Source organism: Nicotiana tabacum, chromosome 6 (assembly GCF_000715075.1).
Source record: "Nicotiana tabacum cultivar K326 chromosome 6, ASM71507v2, whole genome shotgun sequence".
Classification (NCBI taxonomy): domain Eukaryota; kingdom Viridiplantae; phylum Streptophyta; class Magnoliopsida; order Solanales; family Solanaceae; genus Nicotiana; species Nicotiana tabacum.
In genome coordinates this window covers 22834345-22855223 of record NC_134085.1, presented here as the reverse complement: position 1 = coordinate 22855223, position 20879 = coordinate 22834345, and the positions used below count along the sequence as shown (strand labels likewise).

Genomic DNA, 20879 nt, shown 5'->3' with positions numbered 1-20879 from the left:
AAGATATTACCTTAGATTATTACTAATGAATGTGAAAGCACCAAAATCATACAAAGATCTTCTAACAGTAAATGGAATATGCTGCAACACATTTAGAGAATCTGCAGAAAAAAGAGGGTTGTTACACTGTGACAACAACTTGATTGAATGTATGTTAGAGGCTGCATGTTATCAAATGCCTTATAGTTTAAGACGTTTATTTGCTACAATATTAGTATACTGCAACCCTGATAATCCAAGAGAACTGTGGGAACAGTTTGATGATTCAATGTTCGAAGATTTTAAAATCCTAGCCAATATAACATCAAAATATATCCACCTCGCTGTTCTGAATCACGTTAATGATATACTGCATTCTATGGGTCGTGATATTAATGAGTTCAATATTGTTTCAGAAAATATTACATCTTCGAAATGGCAAATGATGCGAAGGAAGCATATTTCGAAAGAAACATCATTGTGAGTAACGAAGATTTGTTGTTGCATAGAAAATTAAATACAGAACAGAAAATAGCATACGACATAATCTTGCAAAGAGTATTTTCTAATGAATCAGGAGCATTTTTCATTGATGGTCCTGGAGGAAGTGGTAAAATATTTTTATATTGTGTCTTATTAGCAACTGTGAGATCTAAAGGATTTGTAGCATTAGCAACAACAACTTCTGGAGTTGCATCTTCGATCCTTCCAGGAGGACGAAAAGTTCATTCACGTTTTAAATTTCCGATTAATATCGATGAAAAATTTTCTTGCAATATTAGCAAGCAAAGCTCACTGGCATCTTTGATTCGTGATGCAAAATTGATTGTGTGGGATGATGTATCAATGGCCAAAAAGATCATGATTGAAGCTTTAGATTCTCTCTTGAAAGATATAACGAACACAAATGTGCTTTTCGGCGGAAAAAGTTGTTGTGTTTGGAGGGGATTTTAGACAAACTCTTCCTGTGGTTTGAAGTGGAAAAAAGGAAGATTTCATTCGGGAGAGCATATTAAATTTCGAAATATGGAACAAACTTGAAAAACTACGATTATCAGAGAATATGCATGCCAAAACTAATCCTTCGTTTTGTGAATATTTGATGCGAATTGGAAATGGAAAAGAAAAAACAAACATGGATAATAAAATAGAAATTCTGGGGTCTTTCATTGTTCCTTATATTACTGAAAAATAATCTTTGGATCTTTTATTCAACATAATATATCCTAATTTGCACATGTCTTTTCACAATTCTTCCTTTTTAACTTCGCGCGTTATTTTGACGACAAAAAATGACTTTGTTGATGAAATAAATGATAGACTTATAGCTCAATTCCCTAAAGAAGCTAAAACATTTATTGCAATGGATGAAACTGTTGAACCAAATGATCAGAGCCAGTTTGAGGATTTTTTTACATTCATTGAACCCTGCTGGTTTGCCTCCTTACAAATTAATCTTGAAGGAAAATTTTCCTGTTATGTTGCTGCGAAATTTAAATCCTTGTGAAGGTTTATGCAACGGTACACGACTGATATGTTGTGATTTTAAGAGTCGTGTTATAAGCGCTAAAATTGCGAGTGGTGATTTTAAAGATACACATGTATTTATTCCCAGAATACCATTTTTATCTTCAGATGATGAAAAGTTACCTATCCCATTTAAAAGAACTCAATTTCCAATACGCCTGTGTTTTGCAATGACGATAAATAAAGCGCAAGGGCAAACATTAAATTATGTTGGTATTTATTTGTGTGAGCCAGTGTTTTCTCATGGCCAACTATATGTTGTTTTATCCAGAGCAAAGAGTTCAAGTTGTATTAAAATATTAATCCGACAGCCTACCATAGATAACGATGATAACCATTCTACATATAACATAGTGTATAACGAAATCATTCAAAAAGCACTTCTATAAGTCTGTAGCTTTCCTCTTTATATTCCTGGTTTAGCCTTATATTCTTTATTTAATAATTTTCTTGAGACTTGAGATAATTTCTCTGCAATTTACTATGTGCTAAATAAGAGTTGGCTTGTGTATCTGCAAATCCTTTCTAAACTTTTACTCATCTGATATTGTTTTTTGATGCACAATATACAAATCAAAATATTTATATTGTGAAACTTTCCAAGACCAATAAGTCAAAGCATTCATCTTTGCAAATCTATAAATACAAAAGCTACTTGCATATTTATGTGATTTTTTTTCAACTCTGTGAAGCTGACCTGGCTGACATTTACATCAGGAAAAAATAATGTTCTTAACTCCGTCTGTATTAAATTATATTGTAACACAGCCGGTCCTAAGCCCGGACAAAGGAGGAGGGTCTATTGTTTATTGGTAATAACAGTTGTATTTTATTTCTCCATTTGAATGTACTTACTGATTTCCTCTTATAAATTTTTATACATCACTATTTAATATGTTGGCGAAAAAAAATCTATTGTTCGTTTAAGAAACAAAATGAGAAATAAGTTAAAAACTTATTCATCTTCTATTTTGATGTCTTTATGTTCCTTTACTGCTTATTAACACGTATAATCTGTGTTGCAAGTATTTTAAAGAGATCTTCTAAAGTAAAATGTTTTCACAAGTTGGTACTAAAAGGTACTGTCACACTAATCAAATTTTGATATAGTAATTTCATTTTCTACCTTAGAGATTGTTTCATTATTTTATTTTATATTAATATCTTTGCATATTTCAATGATGTGATTAGTTTTACTAGTGGAAGTTATTCAATTAATCTTCTTTAATGTCTTTATTATATTCATTCAAGTATCATGCATATACATACAAATAATTGACATCATATATATTTAACAGAAAATCTAAATAGGTAATTTTGTAGTCTCCATTGACGGCCACCGACGATGGCTTTGCTTGGTATTTTGCAGTTCCATATTTGCTCTATTAAAATAATGGTTGAATCCTTCTTGATTTTGTGAAATTCAACTGCTTGAAGAGAAATTGGTGTTTTAGCCAACTTATCTTTTCTTTGTTAATATGTTTTTCATAGCAGCTCCATCTCCATAATTGAGGACTCAAAGAATTCATTAAAAGGAGATTTCAGGGCTATGTCCAGCGGCATCCCAACCACAATCATCAATTTTTGAATATATCAGCGAAACAACAAAGACTACTGCTGTAAATTAATGGGAATAGAGACAACTGATAGGGTGAGTTAAAATTTTTGTGAGTTAAAATTCTTTACCAGTAACTCTTGTTGGTATTAGCTACTATAATTTTCCAAACAAAGTTTTAAGCTCCATTATTCAAAAGTAAATCCAAATAAAAACAGTGATACCCTTGTCATATAGTTAAAGCGTTAAGAAGAAATTTCTGTTTCTTATTGATGGATCCCCTCAAACTGATGCAGACTTTGTCAAAGGCTCATTTAATCAACCTATTTATATGAGCTTTTACAGATGAATCTTTACTCTTTTAAGTCAAACTGTAATATAACTTATAAATCAACCATGTTTAAAAGTTAAATATAGTTACTTAAATGAAAAGGGTCTACAAATAACTATAAATTGGGATTGCCATTGTCAGCTAGCATATACTTGTTCTTGATATAGACGGAATCACAGGCTCATTCATGCAATCCATAAAATTTGAAGCTTTATTGTTCCTGATGGTAAGTTACTATTTGCTAAGGTTTCCATAGTCATTTCCAGCTGCAACGTATACTAAAGCTCTTCAATTTCAACTCTCTGTTCTCCTATTTCTATCAGAAGAGTGGTTATCTTCAAGAGGAAAACAAAGAAAATCATATTTTAGCCATACATGTTCTGTGATGTTCTTTCTGTAAGTAACTTATTTTCAGGCGATTCGTGTTCCCCTTACATTAAAGGGCGATCTTAAGAATTAGCTTGTTCAGGCAAATATTGTTTCTAACACAATATACAGCATTAATACAATCATCGTGCAAAATTATCTTGTAACTAGATTTCTTTTCTCATCTTGTTATTAATGACCTTTCTTTCCATTTCTAGATGGGTTCAGGACTATACTGGACCTACGTACTACTTCTATTCTTCTCTTAATGATATATTCCATTAGATATATATATGTTTCCAGTGTGATAGTTGTGTTACATATGCAGATGCAGGTTAATGAACTTTTAGGTGGAGAAAAGTTCCTTTCCTTCTCTTTGTGTTGTTCTGCACGTTCATTGAGTCAGATAGTCTTACAGACTGAAATGCTTCCCTATGTTAGTACTACAAAGTACTGTCACACTAACCGTGTTGCTACAGAAAGTTGCGCTATCATTTTATTTCAACCCAAAATAACATGCTTTATAACTTTGCATTGAAATCTTAGGTTGCTTATTCTTTATGGACTGAAATTAGTACCTTCATATGTTCACTTTTACGAACTCTTTTGGTATTCATTGAGAAAACTTTTTGTAATTTATTATGTTCTTTGTTCAATCTTACTCATCTTTACCAGTAAGTCTTGTTGATATTAATTGTAAATTTTCCAACAAAATTTTAAGAACTGCTTACTATTTTATATTAACATATTTATCGTTAGCTGTTAATTCTTTCATCTGAATGTTCATGTTTTAAAGTACATTTGGTGACTGACTATATGTTTTTTTGGCACAATCTTGTTGATATTGTAGATCTTTAAGCCATGACTGCTGAAGGAAGCAGGATTGGAGGTAGAATGACAGACCTTGACATGTTTTTTCATTGCTTAGAAAATAATATCTCATCAGACTCATGGGTCAAAAAGCATTAAATGTTAATTTTATCTTGACATGTTTTTTCATTGCTTAGAAAATATGTTAATTTTATCTTGACATGTTTTTTCATTGCTTAGAAAATACTATCTCATCAGACTCATGGGGCAAAAAGCATTAAATGTTACTTTTATTTTTCCAACAATAAGACGCAGAACTTCTTACTTATTGCAAGTGCTCCTGCTGAAGAAATGTTAACCGGTCATACAAGTGATTCTTGTCTTCATCACAGAGCAATATTTTTTTAAGCAAAATTTACCATGATATAAAATACATGTTCTTCAGATAATATTGTATTCTTTACGCTGGCAAACAGTATTTATCAAAATAAAACACACTCTAATCCAAAGTGTTGGGCCCGTGCTTGCACGGGTTTATCCCATCTAGTAGCCATATAAACAGCACGATATAGTAGATCCAAAGAACCAAAAGGAGACAAAGGCCATAGTTAGATGATGAACAAAACTTGTTGGGTCATGGCCCAAACAAATATATTTGGAAACTTATGTTTAAAAGTTTAATGGATCTATCCCAGTCCAAATTCACCTTAAAGACCACAGTTGAGCACAAACATCGGGCGATGTGCACCTTAAGGATCCCCTTTATTTTATAACCTTCATAGTATAAATAGAGCCATGAAATTGTGAGATGTGACACACTTGAATACTTGATGAAATAAGAAAGTTCCTTCTTCTCTTATTCTATTACTTATCTTCTTGTTTTATATTATTACTTTGAGCTACATTTCTTAACAAAATACTTATATATGTAAAAAGATCTCCATAAAAAAATAGAAGGGTTTCTTTGGTGTGTTTAGTACGACAGAAAATATGTTTTTAAAATAGTTTCGAAAAGAATATTTTTCTGATGCTTAATTGTTAGATATTATCCAAGGAAGACATCCACTTATCTCACACTCTAGGTCAAAAACTTATATTCTTTGAAAGCTCCTTTACAAGAAGTTGCATATAATACTCTTAACAGAAGATACGTCCACTCCAAATCTCCAATTATTAAAATCACCTTGACTCAGCTAAAAGTTTCATCAAAATACGACTTAAACTAGATCTATATAATTAAACTAGACGAAATTTTTAGTTACCTCTTAGAGAAGGTCACGTAGTTATATGCAGTGGCAGAATTACATTAGTTCGAGGGGTGGTCACTAAATTCCCTTATAGAAAATTATAATGTGCATAAATAAAAAAAAAATTAAATGTATAAATTTTTATTTTCGAATCTTATTAACATAAGAAAAGCTTTTTATATAGTGGCAAAAAGGAATTATAAACATTTTAGATTATGAGTTCGACTCCTATTTCCCTTGTCTCCAATCCTACCTAATTTGCCCACTTCAGTATTTGAGTTCTTATCCAATAGCAGAGCATGACTTGAAGAATAGCATCATTCTACAGTAGTAGAAACATCCACTAAACTTTTTTTCTGAAATGGACAAGAGAGACAAAAGAGTGGAGAGAATACGTAGAGAATATTAATTCAATATTATTTAGCAGCCCACTAGATTGAGGTGGCTATATCTTTCTGAATTCATGCAATTTGTGAATGATGCTAAGCCAATTTGTAGTCTATTATGCATATAGGTACACATCAATATTGGTACTTCTCTCAGAGAAATAAAGGACAAAAAATAAGAGAAATAGAAATGAATACAAGAAGAAAAATCGGTAAGACTCATACTCTAGTGTACCTGCAGGGTCTGGACTCTTTTATACCATAATTATGAGTTCGATTCTTACTTCCTTTGTCCAAGTCATAAATAACAAGTGTGAAAAGTTACATACAAATTAAGGCGTATTTGTCTATTTGAAATTAAAATCTTTCCGGTTCCCAGTACTCCATAGCTTTATCCCATAAAACTAGGGTTACTTTAATTTTCCAAGAGTGTAACGCTATATATCTTATATAGCATAGAATAAAACACATAAAGTAGGTAGATAGTATTAATTCTGTGATACTGTGATATTCCCTCGAAGAAAGTGAAGAGATTTTTCTAACTTCTCCAAAGTAAAAGCTAAGGTGAGCGTATGCTTACGTTCAATCTCTTTTTCTTTTCTTTTTTTCAAATCTATAGGTAAAGCTGCATAGGGATATATATATATATATATATATATATATATATATGAACATGAAGCGCTGATAGCCCCTGCTACCATCGTTGAGTAAATGAAACCCAAGTTTATTTTGGACTACAAAATATATTCATTGGCAACATATCTAAGTAGGCAAGATAATTTGAAAACATGAGTGCCCATAGTCTTGAACTTTGATGAATCTTTTGCAATACACAGCCCAGTAGCTTCATAGCAATGTAGTTTGGCTTCTGTGTTGTGTACTGCTTTTTTCCCTTTCAGGGTAGGGGTAAAGCTGCGTACATCCTACTGTCTTCAGAGCCCACTTATAAGATTATACTGGGTGGTTGTTGTTGTTATTATTGTTGTTGTGTACTGCTTTCTTTGTGTAGTCGAGCCCAGCCGTAGTCCCCTCGAACTGTCAACTTTAATCTCCTTGGGTGTGGAGTAAAGCACAACCCATTCCTTATAAGAGAGTATCTCCAGATCACCTGCTGATGAGACATATAGAACTAACAAAAAAAATGAGTAGCCTAGGCTAGGAGAAGAAAAAACTCCAAAACCCGTCGAGGTGAAACAAAAGATCAATGTAGAATCTGAACAAGCAATACCTGAAAGGGGTCTGCCGCCTTTCTCTCAGAGGCTGAAGAAGAAGAATGATGACTACATATTTAACAAATTCCTTGACAAGTTGAAATAGGTACATTTGAACATCACATTGGTGGACATGTTTCGTAGTAAACTGAAATATGCTAAGTACATCAAGGACAATAAGGCGAAAAAGAGAATGTTGACTGGGTTTGAGACGTAGCACTCACTGAAGAGTTGTAATGACCCGACCGGTTATTTTGAGCATTTGCACTTTGCTTGCTAGTTTACGAATATGAGTAGCTCCATGTGATGTATTATGACTTGTGTCAATTGTTAGTTTTGGTTTTCAGGTTATTCAGAATTGATTTGGAAGAATGATTCTCAACTAGGAAGCTTTAAATTAGAAGAGTTGACCAAGTTTGACTTTTTAGTATTTGACCTTGGATTGGAGTTTTAATGATTTTGTTAAGTTCGGAGGGTGATTTTGGACTTGGGCGTATATCCGGATTTGCATGTTTCTAGAAGGTTTCGACACAAATTGGTGAAAGTTGGACATTTGAAGGTTTGGAAAGTTCATAAGTTTGACCAAGATTTGACTTTGATTATATAAGATTCGGATTGTGGTTTCGGGAATTGGAATAGCTTTGTTATATCATTTGGGACTTGTGTGCAAAATTTGTGTTCATTTCGGATTTATTTGCTATGTTTCGGCACGAGTTTTAGAAGTTGAAAAGTTCAAAGTTCATTAAGTTCAAATTGAGGTGCGATTCATCGTTTTGATGTTGTTAAGTATGATTTGATGTCTCGAGTAGGTCCGTGTTATGTTATGAGACTTGTTGGTATATTTGGACAGGGTCCCGAGTGGTTCGGGTGAGTTTCGGATGAGGTTTGGACCATTTCTCATTCTTATTTGGTTGCTGGTAGCTGCTGGTACTGGTGTTGTGCACCAGCGGTTGAATTTGTGCATGTGCGATGGTTGCAAAAGAGAAAAAGCAGTTACAGGAGCGAGGTGAGAGCCGGGTGAGAAAGCCCGTAGAAGCGGAGAATTTGGCACAGGTGCAGATGCGCAGGTGCGTCGAATGGAAGCGTAGCTGCGAGGGTCTTCACAGAAGCGGAGTTTGATACCGCAGGTGCCAGGGTTTGCTGGGTCAGGCTGTTTTCGCAGAAGCAAAGTTTTTCACCGTAAAAGCGAAGGTCGCAGATGCGACCTACTGTCCGCAAATGCGGAAAATGCTGGGCAACATGCTTTAAGTTCGAGGGTTTGGTTATTTTTTGCATATTTGGAGCTATGAAGCTCAGATTGGAGCAATATTTTAGGAGATTTTCACCATGTGGATTGGAGTAAGTGTTCTCTACTCGGTTTTGGTTATGTTTCATGAATCTATATTCGATTTTGGGAATTGGTTGATGAAATTTTAAAGAGAAATTGGGGGGTTTTTTCCTAAAGCTTTATAAAGTGAATTTTTGAGATTTGAACATCGATTTGGAGTCGGATTTGAGTGAAACTAGTATGGTTGGACTCGTAATTGAATGGATTATCGGATTTTATAAGTTTTGTTGGGTTCTAAGGCGCGATCCCAAGTGTGACTTTTGGCCGGTTTTGGATTTTGATTGAGCATTCGACCTTTATCATTTGGAATTATTTCCTTAGGTTTTATTTGATGTATTTGAGTTGCTTTTGGATAGTTTTGAGTCGTTCGGAGGTCGGTAGGCGCGTGATTGCATCTTTGGAGCATCATTGTCTTGCTCGGTATTAGATTTGGCTTGTTCGACGTAAGTAACACTTCTAAACTTAGTCCCGAGGGTATGAAATCTCGAATTACGTATTATGTGTTTGATGTTGAGGTGACGCACATGCTAGGTGACGGGCGTGTGGGCGTGCACCGTGTGAATGTTGGCTCTGTTATTCCTATGGTACTGTATAGTTACCAGATGTTATCTGTAACCATGAAATCTCTGCGTACTAGAGTTATTGAGTTGTGATCCATGTTTGAAACCATGTCTAGGCTACATGCTTATTCTGTTGGGACTCACTGAGGTCATATTGCTATTGAATTATTTGTTTAAATTGCAATTTCATACTCAGTCATATTCATTCATTTGATATCATATCTCAGTCTCTGATGCTATTTATTAACACATCATATCATCATTGTGGGTTAGTTTCATGGCATTGTGAGCCCGAAAGACTGGAGAGATTGATGATTGAGTGATGACGAGGGTCTAAGCGTGAGTGATGTATGGGATCGGGCTGCACACCGCAACATGTTATAATGATTTATGCTTGGATCTGGTTTATTATGGTGCTTGGGCTGAAGGAGCCCCTCTTGAGCCTGTACACACCTCAAGTGAGCGCGGTTGGTTTATATTGAGGGACGAATCTTTCTTGGGCATGGATCTTGCCCGAAGTATTTATATTTGGGGATGGATCTTCCCTGAGCTGGATTGGCCTTATACAGTACTGAGTGACTGACTGACAAACGCTATGTATATATCGGGGATGGATCTTCCCTGGTCTGGATTGGCCATATACTCTACTGAGTGACTGAGCATGTCGAGTGGTTGAGCATGATGAGTAAAAAGTGTGAGACAGTGAGATTGAGTACTCTAAGATTGTGGATACATGAGTTCATCTCTGAGATACATTGCATTTGACATGCACACTTGACATACAGGCATAGAGATGCATTTTTCTCTTGTTGTACGGTATCATGTCATTCATGACTTCTCACACATATTGACATATAGGCATAGAGATGTATTTTACTCTTTGCTATATAGAAAAATTAAACATCTTATTTACCGTCGAAAGGATTTTTAGGAAAAATCACAATTTTTCAAACTTACTTATATTTTTGAGCGATTCCAGTAAAATAATTAGGTTTTCACTGATATACTTGAAGAAAAATGGCTTATTTTCTACAACTATGAACGAGCTGAGCATTTTATCTCTGAATTACTTCTTTTATTACTTTCATTATGCTGTTATGAACTGTTATTTGCTATTGGTGTTGGACTCCGACCTTTGTTCCAGCTCGTCACTACTTTCAACCTAAGGTTAGGTTTGTTACTTATTGAGTACATGGGGTCAGTTGTACTTATATTACACTTCTGCACCTTACGTGCAGATGTTGGATGCTGATGCTGTTGTGATCGACGGGAGTTGGAATTGCAGATGTACCTGCGTTCCGGTTGTAGTTGCCTCCTGTTCATGGTAGTCTTAGATTCATCAAAATTCTGTTTATGTACATTTCGAACAAATGATATATTTATTTCATACGAGGTTTGTAAATTTTACTCTTAGAAGCTCATGATTTGTACTACCAGTCCTTGGTAAAATGTATAAGATTCAGATATTTTCTTTTACTCAATTGTCTTATTAAATTTTATTGAAACTGGATAGGTGTTAACTGGCTTACCTAGCGAGTTAGGTTAGGTGCCATCACGACTAGTTGGATTTTGGGCCATGAGAAGAGTGCACTTCAAAGATTCAAAGAAAGCCTTTGCAAAAGCTAAAGGATCCAGGTAACTTCACCATCCCTGTGCTAATTGGTAAAGTTGATATAAGTAGACCTCTATATGGTTTAGGTGCCAGTATAAATCTGATTTCATTATCATTATTTAAGCAATTAGTCTTGGGGGCTCTACGACCTACCACAATCATGTTACAATCATCACATAGGTCATTGGCTTATCCAGAAGGAGTGATTGAGGATGTGTTGCTATAGATTGAACATTTTATCTTCCCAACAAATTTTATTAGTTTAGACTATGAGGCTGATGAGCAAGTTTATATCATTTTTGAATGTCCTCTCTTGGCTATTGGAGATGGAACCATCAAGGTTAGGGAAGTAAAATTGATCATGAGAGTGGACAACAAAGAGTCAGTTTTCAATGTATACCGGGTGATTCAGTTGTCTCGTCATTACGAAGACCTTATTATGATCTCTATACTGGAAGTAGATGATCTAGTTTTGGGTTCAAGTGTCTATCTAGACGATTCTCTAGAGAAAGCACTTATGTTGTTTGGCAGTTTAGAACTTGATAAGGAGGTTGGTAAGATGATACATTTTCCAGATGCATCATGTAAATACATCAGAGAAGAACCCCAGTTTGAGTCCCTAAATATGCCAAGTGGACCGCCACCAAAGCCTTCTATTGAGGAGGCTCCAAAGTTTATCATAAACTTTATCCTCTCATCTTTATTATGTATACTTGGGTAGTTGTAACGCTTTATCTATAATTATTTCTTCTGATTTATCTTACTTACATGAAAATATATTGTTAAGAGTTCTAGAGAGAACAAACGCGTCATTGGATAGACAATACCTATATAAAAGGTATCAACCCTACTTTTTACATACACAAGATCCTTATAGAGGAAAGACACAAGCCTAGTGTGGAGCATCAAGGCTAGCTGGATGATCATGAAAAAGGTGATAAGAAAGAAATTAATTAAGTAGTTTAATGCAGGTATTCTATTTCATATCTCAGACAATAAGTGGGTATATCTAGTTCAATATGTATACAAAAAGGGAGGTATGAAAATATTAGTAAATGAGAAAAATCAACTAATCCCAACTTCGACAGTAATTGGTTGACAAATTTTCATAGACTACAAAAAGTTGAATAATCTCTCACTGAAATATTATTTCTCCTCCTCTTTATTTATCGGATGCTAGATAGGTTAGCTGGATAGGAATACTACAATTTTCTTGATGGCTACTTGGGGTATAATCAGATTGATGTTGCTCTGAAAAAACAAGAAAAGACCACTTTCATATGCTATTATGGTAGTTATGAATTTAAGACAATACAGTCGAATTATGTAGTGCAACTGCAACTTTTTAAAGGTGTATGATGGTAATTTTTACCAGTAGGGTGGAAAGGATTGTTGAGGTCTTTATGGATGACTTTTCTATGTTTAATGATTTGTTTGATGAATGCTTCACCAATTTTGTTAAAGTTCTTGCTACATCTGAGGAGATAAATCTAGTGTTGAACAAGGAGAAGTGTCATTTCATGGTGCGAGAAGGCATAATATTGGGACACAATGTGTACTAAGATAGACTGGAAGTTGACAAAGCCAAGGTAGAAGCAATTGAGAAGTTTTCCCCGCATTCCATTAAAGGAGTTCGTAGTTTCTAGGTACATGCATGTTTCTGTTATTAGTTCGATGAGATTTTTTCTAAAATTTCTTCTCTTTTGTGCAGGTTGCTTGAGAAGGATGTGCCTTGAAAATTTGATGATGCTATTTGAGGAGCTGAAGAGGAAGCTAGTGAATGCACCAATTATAGTGTTTTCGGACTAGAATGATTCATTTGAGTTGATGTATAATGCAAGTGGTAATTGTCACGGCCCAAAATCATAACCTGTCGTGATGGTGCCTAACGTGGTACTAGGTAAATCGACATTTCAAAATATTTCCAACACTTTTAACAAAAAATGAGCTAAATCAGTTTAAGTGATAAAAATTCTCATAAAAAGGATAGAAACCCAAAACTCAACATGGAAGTTCCCAAAAATCGGGGTGTCACATAGTACATGAGTATCTATACATCACAAGTCTGAAAAATACTCTTTGTGATAGTCTAAAACTAAATACAATATGCGGAAAGATAGGGAAGGAGAGACAAGGTCTGCGAACACGGGGCAACTACCTTGGAATCTCCAACGATCGAGCTGCAGAAAGCAATCAACAACCACCGTGTTCGGAAATACCTGGATCTGCACACAAAGTGCAGGGTGTAAGGTGAGTACAACCAACTTCGAAAGTAACAAGCCTAAATAAAGGATTGAAAGCAGTGACGAGCTTCACAGTTATAGTTTAGTTATAGTAATTTCAACATAGGAAGGTATGCATGCTTTCAAGTTTGACAATTAAAGCCAAAACAATTAATTCATGTCAAGTTCAAATGAAACAGAATATAACATCTCTCAAAAATTTCAAGACGGTGATATATGAAATCTGAAGTGCAACAGTAACGAAGTCAAATGAATCCTCTCAAAGCAACAGTCACTCAGTCTTTTCATTCACTCCAACTTCACAATCACTCATTCCTCACAGCCACTCATTCCTCTTAGTCGCTCAGCACTTGGCACTCGCACTCAGTAGGTACCTGCACTCAATGGGGGTGTGTACATACTCCGGAAGGGCTCCTTTAACCCAAGCGCTATAACAAGCGAATCATAGCATAAATTAATGAAATAAGTTGCGACATGTAGCCCGATCCAATAGATATCCTCACAATCAGGCCCTCGGCCTCACTCAGTAGTCAACCTCTCGAGTCTCTTGGACTCTCAGTAATCATGAAAATCAGCCCAAACAAAAATGATATAATGTATCAACAAAGAACAATAGAGACTGAGATATAATATGCAAGTAAAATTGAGACTGTGTACAAAACAATTTAGTAGATAATTTAAGTAGCACGCTTTGAATGAATAAAGGACATTTTTGGTAAACTGATAAAGAGTGAAGCATTATTTGTGTGGTGACATTGATTGTAAAAAGTTAAAGATTGTTCTCATAGACAACTAAGAGAGGATTATGTATCGTACTGCAATGTTAAATTAGGCTCTGCATGGGAGGCAACCTAAAGTGGTACTATAGTTCATCCAGTCGCGATGTTAAATTAAGCACTTGTTGGCAGGCAACAAAATTTTCTTATTTATCCTTATATACTGGGTTGTTTCATGTATTTGTAAGTTGTGCAGGTCTAAAACAATGCTAATGGGTGATACTCAGAAATAGTGTCACAAGACATCACGAGACCTTATTGGGTGAATTCTTTAGATCATTTGGAGTTCTCACGTCGCGTGAGACCCCGACAAGCTCGGGTAAACACAAAACCCCATCTTTCTTCTTTTCTTCTCTTCTCTTCTCTCTCTTCGATCACCCTCCACCACCTAGTGTTGCTTGTTCCCCTCCATCTTCAAGGACAACAAGTAAGTTTTCTCTTTCCTTCGTCCTTTCCTCACCCCGTCAACTGCTTTTTCCTCTTTCATCTCTTTTCTTTTGTTTTTCTTCTTTCTTTAGGTTACTTTGTGTTGTAAGTTGAGTAGGGTAGAAAATTCAAGAAATTAGGGGATTAAAGGGTCTTGTTTGGTTTATTATTGAATAAAATAAGGTAAGAAACTATAATATTTACCACCTCACTCAATTTTGGGGGGGGGGGTTGATGATTCAAAAGAGACAAAACAAGCAAAGAACAAACTACGCACATAATAGGTTTGATAAAATGCCTAAGCGACTTTTTTAATGGGTTTTGTGAAGTCCGAGTAGCGAGCCTTCTTCTGATGGCAAAGTGAGCAGCCCTTAAGTGTGGGTTGGCTGTTTGGGAGTTCTTGAATTTAAATTACATTTATTTTTTATGACTATCAACCCATTGCTGATTTAGAAACGACTCATGTGTCGCCTTTGCCCACTTGGTTTTAACTTATGTTGAACGAACTTGTTTTTGTAAGAGTAGGTTGTAGTAGTCCCTCAGGCCTAACATTGCACACCTACACTCAAGAGCTAAGTGTGGGGTGCGGTGCGCACTACTATGGCTTGTTAATGCAAGTTGAACTAACATTGATTCATTGATCTTTTTAGTTATCATTTGTAGTATCTAAACACCAACTCACAATCACAGAGCGAGAGAAGATGGTAAACCTCTCCTAAAAGGATGTCAAGTGATAAGAATGACCCCTCAAAGGAAAGTAAGTAAGTCAGAACTAAACAAAAGCATGAAAATGTGCAAAAAGGAACCTCTGAAGTGGATACAAGGAAACCACATAGAACATTGAGCAGTCCATACAGACAAAAAAAAGCACACCACAATCACGGCCATCTAGGCAAAGAGTGGTTCCATTTAAAATTCAAGAGGGAGCTTCAAAGTCCCCTTTGGCTAAAAAGGAAAAGATTGTGAATGTATAAGGGAAGGAAAGTCACAAAATATGGTTGAGTTAGAGTTTGATTCTCACTCATCTGATGATGAGATTGTTATTCCACCGCTAGAGGATGTTGGGGAGCCAAGTGCTTTGGCTGAAAAATCTGTAGGGGACAAGAACTTTGTGAGCGTACATACATGCAAGTTCTGGGACAACATATGTTAAAAGCGAGTGCTCCCTCAATTGGTAGAGAGGCCACTGAATTTTGATGCTACAAAGAAGACTTACTAGAATATAGTTACAAAGATAAAAGAGGGAGGCTGGTTACGATTTGCTCAAGGACCAAAGGGCAAGGCAAACTTGAATATCATGTGAAAATTATATGCGAAATGGGATCCAAACCATGGCGACATTGTGTGGCTTCATGGGGTAAATAAGATATTTTAGCTGTAGCCATAAACATGTACACAAGAGTAAATAATCAGGCGATCATAGGTTAAAAAGAGTAAAAACTTGATTAACCGTATATACTTGAGACTTTTTGGGTAAGTGGAGCAAGAGACAGTTCATGGAAAAAACAAACATAAACAAGGGGGCCCAAACTTGGTTGAGCTGGATATGCAACATATGGATGCCAGCAATGTTGATACCCAATTTTTTCCTCATATATTTTAAATATGCATATATATTTTTAAAAAATAGTGCACATGCACTTATAAACATGCACAAGTATTTTTATAATTTTTAAAGCTTTATATAAAGTTATTTCTACATTTTGTATTATACAAATAGCCAATAATTATCTCTCATATAATGTTTATGATAATTTAATCATCTAAATTTATTATTTATGTCGATATAGTGCTTAAATATTTTAATTATATTTTTTATAATTACATTTGCATTTTTAAGGCTAGATCTGCATATTTTGCAATAATAGCCCATATATATGCATATATCTATATATAAAATGACTTTCTATATTTTTATAATATTAAGTAATTATTTTTATGCACAAATGACATTTTTTATCATTTCATAAGTATTTTTTTATAAATTCTTTTAATAATTTAAATGGGTATTTAAAACATAGCCCCTTTTAATTAATTTTTCGGACCTAGCCCACTATCCATTACCCCCAGCCCAATAACCTAACCCAATTACCCTTACCCAATTAGCTACCCGATTCGGAACCCCTTTAATCGTGATCGTTGATCTCTGAGATCAACGGTCCATATCCTTTTCCCTTATTTTAATTACACCCAAAAACCTAACTCTAATCCATTTCACCCACCCCGCCGTATTCAAACTCTCTCATCTCTCACCTCTCCTCCTCTTAAAACCCTAGCGCCGTAACCCTAATTCCCCATTCGATTCCAACCAGATATGGAATCAACCATGGATCCCCTTACCTTATTAGTCTTTCCTCACCACTTGATACTTGTCTATGATCCTATTTAGTTGCTTGCCTAACATGCCAAGCAAATCTTGCCAAAATCGAACTAAATCAGTTCAACTCTCTAATTTCTATGGCTATTCCGTCTATATTCATCTCTGAGTCTTTGTGCGTAACGAACATGTTCATATCTTCTTTGATTCTTACTTACCCCAAAGTAGGGTTTCAAATGCTCTTTGATTTGAACTAGATCTGGTTCAAACTCTGTCCTTTAAAAGCATTTTCTTCGTCTATATTTACTCTATTATTTATCGATATGTTAATTTTTGATAGATTCTGTGATTTACTTGAATCTAGGGTTTCAAACCTTTTCTTTTACTTGAATTAAAACTGATTCGGCTATGAGTTTCCTTTAATAAACTCCTGTATATATTTATTTGGTATGAATCTGTGTTATTCTCTTTTACTCTGACTGATTTGAGTGTCTTACCTTAAAATTAGGGCTTTAGATCTTTCTCTAGTTCGATTCTTTATTGCTTTTTGAATAAATCTCCTGTCTATGTTCACTGTACACAGTATATGATTATTTTGTCCTTATTTTACTACCGATTTTGTGGTTTACCTAAAACTAGGATGTGAGACTTTTACTCTTTCCTTTCTCATATAGTACTGATACTTTTCTTATTTTGTTCAACCTACCTCATTCCTTTATTTCTTTACCATGTTTGCTGATTGGTAATTGATTCTATATGATACTTACCTTATTATGAGTAATACTTGCCTGATTACTCGTTAATTGACTGAACTCTATATTATCTGTCCCTAAACTAGACTTCAAATTGATCCTGAAATTATTTCTTTACCTTATTTTGATCTAGCACTTGACTACTGATTGATTCCATATAATGCTTTCCCTAAATTAAGTGGTACTAGCATGATTTTATGCTATTATGCCCTGTTAATTGATTGAAGCCGACTTTAATTGATTATGAAGTTATTCTCATGCCTTATTTGTGTAGGACTGATGCATTACCTTATTTGTCTACCTCATTGAGCATTAGTTAAACCCTTCCCCTTTCCCCTTTAGAACAACACTCGAACTCTCCTATTCTCACTACTAAACTTAAACTCTCTCTCTTGCTCTTGTTCTGATTTTTGCACTAAGTGGCTATTGTTTGGCCGGCTGAAATCCAAGGCCAAATTATTCTGGAACATAATTGTTACTGCATCTTTACTTTCTTTCTTCTCAACTGGTATGCCCTAATCTTTGCAATTACCTTTCTCTATGCATTGTTTGAGTAACCTGTTTCAATTCCTAGCATGATTCTGTCCCTTATCTGGTAATTTGATAATACTGTTAACTTAAGACTAAGGCATTTAGAATAATAGGAATCCTCTCATAAGTTAGTTTAAGGTTTGATTTGTTTGTTAGCTTTATACCTGTTCTGAACTCTAAGCATGTAATCAAGCATGTTTGTGCTTAACTCATCTGTCATGTCTGTTCAATTCAAATGTCTTCTGCCTAATTGCTTCTATGACTGAGCCATGACTGGTTCAAATGCCAGCATAAGTATTTAGCTTAATCAGACTTCACCATATTTGTACTGTATGCTGAACCTAAATCTTGTTTGCTTATTGGAGCAGTTCTGCCTGCAACTTTGTATTCTGAACTTTATCTTTTCTGAAAATTGAACTATTTCAAAACTTGCCCTATTATCCCTTATGCACTAATTTTTCAAACTCCTACTCTTAGTCATTTAGGTTCTCACTACCCCCAATGTGAGCACTGCCTTTGGTCCCTGAGACTCCTTTGTACTCTGACACATTGGGCTGGTTTTCTAATATTTTATGAACTCTGTGCTGAATGTGTGGTTCTAGTGTGAGCATTGCCCGGTGTCTCTGAGGCTCTTTGGGAATTTTGACACACTGGAAGCCTGGTTTAATGTGTTGTGAATGGATCACTGCTATTGCTTTAGAGCTGTTATGCTTGAAGGCCTGGTTCCCAGGTTTAGTTTGGGCCTAGGAAGGCTCCCTATAGTGTAATCATTACTATTATGTAATTCATTTATTCTGGGCTGTAATAATCTCTGTAATAATAGATTTGGGGTTAATTAGTAAAGGCTGGGGGGTTTATGCTTATATCTTTGTTGCAATTGGATAGAAATCCTACCTATAGGACTTAACTATGCTGATTAAATTATGTGGATACTGTACTATGTTTAGAGATCCTGCCTATAGGATTTTTCATGATCATTTTCATGCTAGAAACCCTGCTCATAGTACTTCACGTTTGATTCTGTATTAGAAATCCTGTTCATAGCATCTACACATATTTTCAACTCAATGTGCATTAGTGACCATGCCTATAGGATCTTGTTTGTTTGAGTCAATTATACTTCTTGGCAATCTATTAATTTCTGTTTAAATACGATTAGTAGATATCAGCTATATAAAGTGAAATCAGTTCTAAGACTTAGAAATCCTGCCTATAGGGGTTTAAATCAATTCAGCAATTAGAAAGCATGCCCATATGATTTAAAAGAAATAAAACTATCCTTATGAGTTAAAATCAGTACTACACTTAGAAATCATGCCTATAGGTCTGTCATTGACAAACTCATAGAAATCATGCCTATAGGATCCTGTTACTCCATTTGGAATTCAAGCACTCTTATAAATCACTTAGGCAACGTATCCACAAGACTCATTAATGATTATGGGTTTAAAACTATGATATACTACTGCCTGAAAGCCCAGATCCATGCTGAATAAAATCAGTAGGCAAACAAATAGGTCTTAATGCTCACCCTAACAAAGCTGTTTCTGAACCCTGTTTTCTCGCATAGATATCCTGCCTATAGGATCTTAAATTAATAAGTTTTCTGGTTTAAATGTGTGCTTTTGTTGCTTATGTGTGGAGGTTAATATGAGCCTATACTTGCTTTTTACTTGAAATTCCTATTTGCTTTTTGAGTGTCACCTAGATTTCATATTTTTAGGAAACATAGATTGGTCTAGAACCATCCCAAATAGAGGTCCTAATACCTCCACGACCATAAGTAAGGGACGGGTAGTGCACGCATATGGTACGATTTAGAATCAATTAGCGCGCTTAAGTAACAACTTGAAGATAGTAATTGGGTAGTAAAGGAAATGATAGCCCATGCGCTAATGCTATGAGTAAAACCCCGACTTGAGGGAGTTGCAAAGCATTACATGGGATAATCCTATAGGCTAAAAAACTTAAAACCACCCCTATACTCATGTGTAAAAATAAATTGAATATTGTACCTGTCCAAATTGTTTTCTTCTCTTTTAAGACTAATTCGCTGGATTTAATTTTGGCCGGGACCCACCGTTGTGGACCTCGAGGGGTGCCTAACACCTTCCTCTCAAGGTAATTTCGAGCCCTTACCCGATCTTTGGTGATGTAGACTGGTTATATGAGTTAATTTCTCTAGGTGACCTAACACACCTTAATCCGTTAGGTGGCGCCTCTTTCAAATCCAATTCCCTACCCTCACAGAAAGGAGTTATCCCAGAAAATGTCGAAACCCGATTTCGCAAGAAAAAGGAGGCACAACAGCATGACGACTCTACTGGGGATATCTTTATGCTCTTACCATAACGAACTTGTCTGTGAATTAGTCTTTAAGAATGTCTTTATTATTCCATTAATACTTGCACACCTCTGCCCATTCTAAGTGAATTTATTTATGATTGCCTTCCCTTGCTTTATCACTTTTACTATGGAAACTGACTTGTCTCCTTGTTTTTCTTTTCTTAAATGTCTTTACAATTATTAAATACCGCATTTTATCATTATTCATCATGAAAATAATTGACAACGTATTATTTCTTTTTACATAACTCCATGCTCAACATCATATTCCACTCGTGCGTACTAATACCATAGCGGCACTTGAGTGTTCGTGCTCTTCCTAAAATCACCCTTTAAATTCGGAAAGTCTTATTTGCGATAAAACTAGTCAATCAGCCATGTAGTCGACGGTTCCATGCCTTTCCCCCTCAAGTTGTCCGCTTGAGGGTAACCGTCTAGAGTTCTATAGAAACCTTGCTCTGATAAATAATTGTACATGCATCATGGTCAAACCTAGCTGGGGTTAATATGTTGTCCGCATAATAAGCCTCTAATAAATCCTTGTCCAAAGTCCACCGGGATTTCTATAATCCCAACG

At 35.3% G+C, this 20879-nt stretch overlaps 1 protein-coding gene and 2 long non-coding RNA genes across 3 annotated transcripts; all 3 read left to right on the top strand.

Annotated features, from left to right (window-relative positions):
• Window positions 1–414: 414 nt before the first annotated feature.
• On the top strand, window positions 415–933 carry LOC142181737 (uncharacterized). Its single transcript, XM_075255218.1, has one exon. It carries the CDS (start codon window positions 415–417, stop codon window positions 931–933), a length of 519 nt encoding a protein of 172 aa, XP_075111319.1.
• A 1975-nt stretch (window positions 934–2908) lies between these two features.
• On the top strand, window positions 2909–4827 carry LOC142181453 (uncharacterized). Its single transcript, XR_012710099.1, has 2 exons — window positions 2909–3157; window positions 4609–4827. It is a non-coding gene; the product is annotated as an uncharacterized LOC142181453 (long non-coding RNA).
• Window positions 4828–14134: 9307 nt separating this feature from the next.
• LOC107785870 (uncharacterized) lies at window positions 14135–18819 on the top strand. Its single transcript, XR_001647982.2, has 2 exons — window positions 14135–14357; window positions 18559–18819. It is a non-coding gene; the product is annotated as an uncharacterized LOC107785870 (long non-coding RNA).
• Window positions 18820–20879: the final 2060 nt, after the last annotated feature.